The sequence below is a fragment of the Phaethon lepturus genome, unplaced genomic scaffold (genome assembly GCF_000687285.1).
Source record: "Phaethon lepturus isolate BGI_N335 unplaced genomic scaffold, ASM68728v1 scaffold20092, whole genome shotgun sequence".
Lineage (NCBI taxonomy): Eukaryota > Metazoa > Chordata > Aves > Phaethontiformes > Phaethontidae > Phaethon > Phaethon lepturus.
Window position 1 is genome coordinate 1 of NW_010522849.1, and position 9627 is coordinate 9627.

The window sequence follows — 9627 nt, forward strand, 5'->3', positions numbered from 1 at the left end:
TTCACACTCCCGGGGACAATCCCTCCTTTCCCTCCTCTCGTCCATGGTGTCTTTCCTCCTTGTGTAATCTAGTTCTTCCCACTCTTGAGCCTGATGGATGTCTCTCTGACTTTCTGGACGTTCGAGCTTTTGTTCCTGGTTCTTTCTTTTTTCATAAAGTCCTCTTTCTGTCTCATAGTACCTGATGTCAAGTTCTAGCGGTTCTTTTATGTATGACTGATGTGGGCGTCTTGTGTCCAGGCATTCAGGCTCACACGGCTTGTGGCTGATGTGTTCAAGTCCTTTTTGTTCCAGCTCACGTAAGTGGTAGCGGCTTCTCTCTTCTGTGAGTAATTCAGGTTTACGTGGTTGATTGTTAGTTCTTCTATCTGCTGCTTCTGGCCGCTGTTTTTTTTGATCATATGCTGGTAGTACTGGCTCGTGTTGCTGATGGCTACTCCACCGGTTTAGCAGCGGTTGTGGTTCACAGGTCTGGCTGCGACTCCTCACATCTGCCAGTTGTTCTGGCTGAGGCTCCTCTTGATTCTGTCTCTCATCTGCCTGCAGTCCAGGCTCATGTGCTTGCAAGCTGCTGTGCTTGTAGAGTTGTCCATCTCCTGGTCTGTCTGGCTCCGGTGGCTGACGTCTTCTCTGGCTCTTCTGTTGGTCGCATGGCTTTTGGCTTCGTTCTTCGTATACCCGAGGGATTGCCTCTCCCGGCTCACTGCTTCGTTTTGCATCGTTTCTGCTTTGTGTGTTACATTGCTGGTGATGAATCCCTGTTTCCTCTAGTGTTTCAAGCTCATTGACCCTGGTGTCTTGTTGCGGCCCAGTTTCACAGAGGGGATAGTGATCACTCTCACAGGCTTGTCGTTCCTCCTCCTGGAGCTGCCGACGGCTCCCTCTGTTCTTCATTTCAGGCTCTCGGAGTGACTTGCCACTGGTTGTCAGCTTTGTTCTTTGCAGAAGGTGTGGTCCCTTTGGCAGGTACCAGTAGCAGGCCTTAGCCACTCTGAACACCAAAAGTAGGAACTCATTAAAATCTATTTCCCCATCACTATCCCACTCCAGAAACAGTAGAATCTTGTCAATCGTCTGAGGGTCATGCGGCTTCTGCAGGGAAAACACACACAGAGAAACAGAAAAAGGATTTTAGCCTTCCTGCTCCTTGTCAGAGAAATACAAAGACAGGGACAGTTGCAATTTTTTCTCCTTCTGTCTCTCACATCTTCACTTTTACAGTTCAGCAAATAACTCTGTGTCTTTGTTCTCCATTTTCCTGGTTGTTCCCTGGCTGCAGCTAACGAACTCTCTTCTCTTTGGGATATTCTGTATGCCTCTACTAGATGCATTCCTTTCCTGCCATTGAGAGAAAACCATACCTCCCCGTGGTTCATTCTGCAGCTTTTGCCCACTTGCTTATGACATAGTGGGTTGGAAGAGCTGTCGAAGCAGTTGGTGCAAAAGAACCCAACTGCTGCTCCTCTTTGGCAAAAGCTTCCCCATCCCACTGCCATAAGAATCATCCACTCTTACGGGTGGATCTCTCCCCCAAGGAAGTTTTACAGTCCCTGCCCTCCAGTCTTGGCCTCAAGTGCTCCCCCTCGCAGCAGCACTCACAGCTATGACATCTGCAAACTCCCTCTGGATGAACTCTTTCATCTTCCTTCGGCTGATGTTGGAGCAGTCTCCATCTTCCTTTGTATATTTGTGAAAGACACTGATGATGGTGGAAATGCTGTCTAAGAAGCGAGACATCTTCCTGCAGATTCGTGCAAGCCTGCAAGAAAAGGAGCAGACGTAAGGACGGGAGATTTCCTTGCCTCCGAGCGTGAAAATAGGGGGGAGAATTGCTGGGGTCAGGTTGTGTGCGTTAATGGGACGCTGGGTGCCACGTGCCGTGTGTCCACTCCTGTGCCATGGCGAGCTCTGTTTCACCAGAGCACTGGGCAGAAATTCAAATGCTTGGGGGTTTTAGTGGGATGGGGAGTGTCCTCCAACTTGTCTACTGACGTATTTGAATGACGCTTGATAGGGGATGGCAGGATGCCTGCATTTATAGATCGCAGGGAGGGGACTGGGGATGGTGACTCAAGAGATGCCCCAAGAACTTGTCCCCATGGGGCTATATCAGGTACTTATGTTTCCAGGACCCACGCTGCTATCTCTGCCTGGCACTGAGATACACCGTCTTCTCTGGAGCAGGTTAGAGGATGTCCAACGCAGCGCTGGCACGGCCTGAGACAAGATCTAGCTGGGTCAGAGACAGGCAGAGTGCTTACAGGGAGTTAAAACAAGCCCTGTGGCTGATGCTGGCTGTGACCAGTAGTAAATGCAAAGCAACTGATAAAGCTTTCATTACAGCATCAGTTCACTGGCAAATAGATCTTGGCCAGAGGGGACCTGTCACATCACCTAGGCCAGAGCTACCTATTTAATTTTACTGAGATCTACTTGGCAGGAAGCAGGGCTCGAGTTGGTCTGAAAACCTCAAAAGCCACCTTCTTCCTTTCTCCTCAGAGGATCCCTGAGCCTGTTATCAGGTACATGAGCGCTGAGATCTCAGCTCGCAGCTGGGGAAGCTGTGCCATGGCTGCCTTGCTCCCTCTGTAACACGCACGTACGCATGAACACGCGTGCACACCTCTGCATACGAAATCCTGGTTTTTGGTATATCTGTAGAAAACAGAAAATGTCTCCAATCTGTTCATTCTGGCTGGGAGCTGACTCCAGACCAGAGTAAGGCACAAAACCTGGCTCCCTCTCTCATTTTCTTTGAGAAAAGCTGCCTCTGCACATGGACACACAACAACAACACACAGGTGTCCAAATAACACAAAACAACACTTCACTGGTTATAAACGCAAAAGACTCTCGGAAAATACTGCGGCAGGAATGACGCTGCCACCCAACATGAATCCTATAGAAATAACATGTCCTTGCCCAGCAATGGGTATGTTTCAGAAGGAGTCACTTACCCAAATCACCAACGGGGTCAAATGGGATTCCTGTGAAGCCGTGCGGAGTGTATCGGAGGACCTGAGTGCTTTTATAGGGTCCTTGACGGAGCTACAGAAAGGAGACACCCTTTGTGGACGTTGTCCTGATTCATCTTTGGCCAAGCCCAGCTGCACCTTCATGTCCTCAAACGGGTTATTTAACTTATCATCCCCTTACCTATCATTTTAACCCAGAAATAGCAGTTGCCATGTGGCAATTCAGGCACTGGCTGGTTCCACCTAATCCAGACTGTAAAGTTATTTTACAGGCTGATTTTGTTTTGGATTTTAAAAAATCTAGAGTAGCTGTAAAGCATATATATGCATTAATGTTAGGGTGTATTTTTATATAAATGTGCATCTGCAGAGGTATGAATTTATATGTCTAATACACACATGCACACATAAAAATAGTACCAGAATGAAATGTTGAGCATGGGGACAGAAGGGCTGATGGTAACAGAGCGTATGAGGGACAGTCGAGATCTGCATGGCCCATGAGCCATACCGGAGCTTATTTTTGTTTGCTTTTTGTGCCGTTCCTTCGGCACCTTGGGCCTGAGGTCAACGAGGTTTGGGTCTGGCTTTTGCTCACAGAAGGACAGAAGATGACCTAAGTGCTATGAAATGGTGAAATGCAGGTGCACAGTTGTGAGGTCTTGTGTGGTGCCCTTGTAGAGCATGCTGAAAAATGTCTTTTTTTTTTTGGTAACTTCTTATTAAGGAGCCTTTTTGTTATATTATCCAGGTTTTTGTTGGGGAAAAAAAAAACAACCACAAACAGAACATTTTAAAATAGTAAAGTTTTCAAAATTAATTTTTGTACAATAAGCAATGACTCTTCATTGAGAAAAATAATGATAGAACATTTTTCGTATTAACTGGCTTCCATGAATGGCTTTCATTTCAACTGCGCTTCATCTTTAATTAAAAATAAAAGCAGAAACCTCTGTGCTGAGAGGTCGATTTATGTTGAATCTTCATCTGGTTGCCCTAGGCAGCTTTTGCTGTAATTACCTCTACAATCTTCTTTTTTTTTTTTTAATCTTTTAAGAGTAAATTAATTAGAGACCAACTGATTCCTTTATTCACCTTTACTCTCCCAGTACACGGAGCAAATAAGGAAGATACCAGCCGTGCCACTTGGGCCCCTGCTTTTGGTTTTGGAGGTAGGATGCTGCCTTGCCAAGCATGACGGAGACATTGCAGAGAGCCTTCAGAGCATGAACTTGTCACGCAGCCTTGGGTGAGTGGTTCATCTGGCCCATCTGTAAGGTAAGATCATACTGGGTGTAGAAGCCTAATTAATTAGTGCTGGTAACACCTTGGGGATACTCATACAAGTGCGCACGAAGGATCGTTACTAACCATACTTCATTTTTGAGCTTTTTTTCAAGATTAAATTATACTCGTGCAAATTATACCCTACCTGTGGGATAATAATACCCTTGGGAAACTGTAATTTTATGGTAGATTGGAGTTATTATTAAAATTAGAGTATTACAGTGCGGTTTGGTGTCCTCTAACAGTCTGTAATCCCTCCCGCAGGGGCTGGGGCAGCGTGTGAGCCACCGGGCAGAGTTTGGGTATCGATGTAGGAAAAGGTACGTCGCGTTTCGGCCGTGCGCACGCTGGCGTGCCCGCCTGCTTTCCCGTGCTTCGCTGCCGTTCAGAGCAGTGCGTTTCAAAGCACGTCCTTGGCAGCACCAAGACCCCCTTTTCTCCAAGGGCTTGGTTTTCCCAAAGATGCTTTCATAAGATGGGATTTGGGTAAGTTTTTAAAAGCTATTACCCAAGAGGGTGGGCTCCGTTCTCCTGCTTCTTACCCAGTTCTGCGCCCCTCCCCGTTACCGTTTACACAGGGTAGCCAAACTTCTGTCGCATTTAATCTTAGAGGAATTGGGCTCCTCGTCTCCTTTCCTCTTCCGACACCTCCCAGGCTTGCAGGACTCTGAGGCAGGTATTTGTGTCAGTAGGATCATTTTCATATTCTCCTTAAAATGGCCCCAAAACCCCCTCTTAAGTTCAAAGATGATACTCCTGATGGCAAAAGTAGCGTTATCCAGAATACAGCTCATAATTAACACGTCCCTAACAGAGCTTGGTGCCTGCCTAAACTGGGAGGCCAGTTTTTTATTAATGCTGCAAAAGGTGGCAGCTGATGGACAGACAGACTACAGGGGGGTGGTTGGGTCTGGTGGTTTCAGACCCTAAGTCAGAGCTAATAAGAAGCAAAGAGTTGTCAGACAAACCTCTGAGACCTGTTTTATAACAAAAATGGAATTGTCTGGAAAATGAAATGTTTTGAGGAATGTCATTGAGGAATGTCTCAAACGGAATGGGGTTTTGACAGATAGGTGATGAAATTTAAGTCCTGACTCTCCCATTTCATGTCCACAGTGGTCATGAGGTAGGTGAGAACTTATTTTCGCTAATATGTTTGATCAGTAGAGCAGCCTGGTGTACTTTGTGCCTAATACATTTAATTTTGACATCAGCACTTTTAAACCAAATCATTTTTGTGATGTACGTTCTGGAGATCGTTTTGAAACGCTGGTTTTTCTGATTCAGCGCTTAGCAAATTGTGAAATTCTGGGGTGTCCCAGAGGAATGACGTTTTATTTTCCAGTGAGGTCTCCGCGTGCTGCTTGTCACCGGCCACAAAGCAGGAGGTGCGGGTGCATTTATCATGTGCTGATCTTGCTGATAGGTTACAAGTGAAAGATAGCATGGTGAAAAACAGGCTGAGCATCACCCTCCCTGCGGGATGCTGAGTCCTGGGTCTGCCTGGTGGTCCAGCACGTCTGAACCCCCTAATAAACCCCACTGACTTCACCGGACTGCTCATGCCCTCAGTTACCCACATTCCTATGTGCACGTCTGGACAAGTGCCCGGGGACCTGGTACCCCAAACCACCTCAACTGAATCGGAGTTTGAGATTGGCTCTGTTTGTGCGTGATTTGCCTGCCAGCTTTTTATCTTGGGCCTCCCAGTTGTTGCTGAGGCTGGATATACCCGAATAATAACTTTTCCTGTGTTTAATATATCTCCACTCCTTCCTTTGGAGACTTCCGTAGCTAATAGGGATTTTTGATCTTCATAGCATGCTCCGTGTTCCCCTTGCTTCTGAGATTATTAATAAGTGAGGTTAAACAGGACGAGTTCCTCCCTTTCAGTGTTAAGCAGCTATTTATTCTTTTCACAGCAGACATGAAAAATGCCTGGGGCAGACGGATGCTGTGAGGAATCTGTTCAGGTCTGCCGTGCTGTTGTGTTAATTCAGACTTCTACCCCCTCCGAAGACATCTCTCGCAGGGATGTCACGTCCCTGCCCACGGGGAGCGATCGATTCACCTCGGCTAAATTGCAAAGGCGGCTGAGCAGCAACTCCTTTAGGCTATCCATGCCCAAGACACGCCTGCGCCTGTGCAGCCATCCCTCCATCTGCACCCCGGAGCAATCGTGACCGTACGTCGTGCAAGGGATGGACGCTCAGGTCCTCCACACCACATCGTGTCAACCCTCGGCCAAGGGCACGCTTGCAGCAACACACGGGGACGCTGCACTGTTTTGCCTTCTGTTTTATTGCTTTGCTTACACAGGCAGAGGCAGCCTAGCACAGAGGAAGAGGGAAAGTCTGGCCATGCATCGCTCAGTACCAACCAGGGCTGTGAAGACCAGGGTTAATAAGGAATTGGACAAGACATGGCAAATAGAAATGCAAAAACCAGAGTGGGACTGGACAAAATGCACCTCCTCGCAGGGGCCAACAGCCTCGCTTAGGCGGGGGCTTGTTTCAGCCTTTACTGCTGTGGTGGCCACTGGTGCAGAGGCTGCAGGAGCTGTTGCTCTATAGCGGGTTGTCTTTGGCGAGGAGCATCTTGTTGCTGTTGTGCTGGACAGGACAGAGCCTCTGCCCCACTGTCCTCCTCCTCCAGCACCTTGGATTCAGGGAGCTGATGGAAAGCCGGGTCATAGCGTGTTCCCTGGGACTTGGGATCCCAATGGGGGCTTGCGGCCCACTGCGGGGGCAGCAGCTTCTGAGTCTTGCCAGGGTTGGGGTCCTGCCGAGGGGCCTCGCAAACCTGGGTCGTGTTGTTTGGGTTTCTTCCTCCTGTCTCAGAGGGACAATTCAGGTCCTGCTCTGCTGACTCTGCCTCTGGACTCTGATGGTGGTTTGAACCCTGTCCTAGTGCCTCAGTTTCTTTGGCATGGCGGGTTTTTGGGTCCTCTTTTGGTGTCTCAGTCTCTTCAGCCTTATGGGTATTTCTCTTCTGCTCTGGGGTTGCAGTGTCCAGAATCTCACCTCCCTCTGCATCCCCTTCTGGTGCTTCAGTCCCGTCATCCTGATGGGTGTCCTGGTCCTGCTCTGGTGCCTCACCCTCCTGGGTTTGATGGGTGTCCTGGTCCTGCTTTGATGTCTCACCCTCTTGGGTTTGATGGGTGTCCTGGTCCTGCTTTGATGTCTCACCCTCTTGGGTTTGATGGGTGTCCTGGTCCTGCTTTGATGTCTCACCCTCTTGGGTTTGATGGGTGTCCTGGTCCTGCTTTGATGTCTCACTCTCCTGGGTTTGATGGTTGTCCCAGTCCTGCTTTGGTGTCTCAGCCTGCTGGTCTTGGTAGTTGTCTGTGTCTTGTGTCTTAGTGTCCTGGACCCAATTGTTCACACCCTGCTCGGGGACCTGCTGGTTGCTTGAGACCCTCCCTGCTGTGCGTGGCCCCAGCAGAGGCTCCCCGCCTGCCTTCTCTTGCACTGTTGGCTCTTGACCATCTTCCAGTGCTTGGTGCTGCTGGAGCGGCTTGTAACAAGCCTTGGCCACACGGAAAACCAGGCTGAGCAACTCACTGAAGTCAACCTTGCAGTTACTGTCATCATCCAGGAAGCACAGCACCTTCTTGATGGTTTTGGGGTCCTGAGGGTTCTGTAAAGAGACAAATGGTGTTGGCAAAGCCCGCGAGGCATTTTTGCCATCTCTCTAGGAGCACTCGAGCAATGTCAGGGCAGAAATCCAGCCTGATGTCCCACCAAGCTCTACACTGCACTGGGAGAACGAGCAGCCTCTTCTCTTCCCTGGGCTTTGAAGGCATCTGCGCCTTTCCCAGGGAGCCAGGTGTCTTGCACACCCGCGCGGGAGTGCGCGGCTTTACCCACCGCGCCGCGCTCCCCGTCCTAGCCCCGCAGCCAGCAGGGCCGACGCAGGCCCGCCGCCGCCGGCGGGGCTTGATCCTCACCGCCACCGCGTCCGCAAACTCCTGCTCAATGAGCTGCCTCAGCTCCTCCCTGCTCAGGGGGCTGCAGTCGCCGCCGCTTCTGGTGCACATGTAGAAAGCCGCAACGACGCCGTTGATATTTTCCTGGAGCTGGGCCATCTCCCTGCAAAATTGAGGCAGCCTGCGAGAAAAACACAGACAAAAAGAGGCTTTTTTTTGGTGGTTGTTTGCTTGGCTTTCAGCTAAGTTACTCTTAAACAACACGGCTGGACAGGCAGAGAGAGAAAGAAGAGCTGGAGAAGGGCACAGATAAAGTGAAACGGCGTGAGGGAGGGGAAGGAGAGGGCAAGGAGGATCTTGCAGGAGAACAAATCTGAAAAATGAACCTCAGCTGCAGAGATGGCCGGGTGTGAGGGTCAGCAGGTGATGGCCGGAGAGGTGAGGGACAGTGAGAGCCGAAAGGCTGGGGGCACACGGTAAGAGAGGAGAGAAAAAAGCCCCATTTGTCTTTCTCTGGAGCAGAGCAGAGCTGAATGGAGGTTGTCTCTAACAAACCATGGAGTAGTGTAATTCCAGATCTCTTTTTTTGTATTATTTTTATTTTTTCCTCTAGGAGAGCTCAGCGGTGGCAGCTCCAGGGACAGCCTCATGGCCAGAAGCTGCTGCTTTGCTGCTGGTAGCAAAGTCAGACAGTGTGAAATGTCTGTCCGGGCTTACCTGGGCGAGGAGCAGGAACGCTGAGCTTCGGGAGCGCAGTGTGGAGCGGATCAGCTCATGACCATCTTATATACAGTTCACGATCACAGCCGGCATCTTCCAGAGGAGACACCCCTTCAGCAGGGTGACCTGAAACATCTCTCACCCAATTACATTGTCATGTCCCTGTCTTCATTTGTCTCGTTCTCATTAACTTCAGCTCTGATGCTTTTCTCTGGAGTTAATGCATGATCCTTCGTAAGCTTGCCCCACCTGCAGACACGTTTCAGAGGAATTTGACAGAAAAGGTTATTTTTACCACTGGAGGATTTAATTTAAGGTGATGCCCGAGCAACGCCCAGGACTCTCGTGTTCGGTAAACGTGTTTTGTGAAAGGCGATCCCCAGTGACTGACACGCAGGGGAGGAGACCGCCCGGGAGCGGTTGCGTGGTGAATAAAGAGAAAACAAAGGAAGAAAAATGAGGATGTTGAGATGCCAGGATTAATGTAATTCCATCCAGAAACTCCCTCTTCTGGATCCCGAGCGGGAGGTAGGCATCGAGCAAAGAAATCTTTTCGAACAGTGCCACCAAGTGGCACTTGGAGTAGGACAGAGGGGTGACATGGCGTGTCCCAGAGCCAGCGAGCAGCTGGGGACCGTGGGCATGGTGGGCTGCAACCACCCATTTACCAGAAGGGAAAACTGAGGCACATGGCAAGAAAGGGACTGAAACTCCCTC

The 9627-nt window shown here is 49.6% G+C and overlaps 2 protein-coding genes across 2 annotated transcripts; both read right to left on the reverse strand.

Annotated features, from left to right (window-relative positions):
• Positions 1-181: 181 nt before the first annotated feature.
• On the reverse strand, positions 182-1737 carry LOC104616821 (trichohyalin-like; the record flags this gene model as incomplete). The annotated part of the gene is made up of 2 exons (XM_010281962.1): positions 1600-1737; positions 182-1092 (listed from the first exon to the last, which is right to left on the reverse strand). Coding segments are annotated over exons 1-2 (1049 nt in total), but the record flags the coding sequence as incomplete, so codon positions are not given.
• Positions 1738-6782: 5045 nt separating this feature from the next.
• On the reverse strand, positions 6783-8349 carry LOC104616822 (cornulin-like). The gene is made up of 2 exons (XM_010281963.1): positions 8212-8349; positions 6783-7901 (listed from the first exon to the last, which is right to left on the reverse strand). Exons 1-2 carry the CDS (start codon positions 8347-8349, stop codon positions 6783-6785), a joined length of 1257 nt encoding a protein of 418 aa, XP_010280265.1.
• Positions 8350-9627: the final 1278 nt, after the last annotated feature.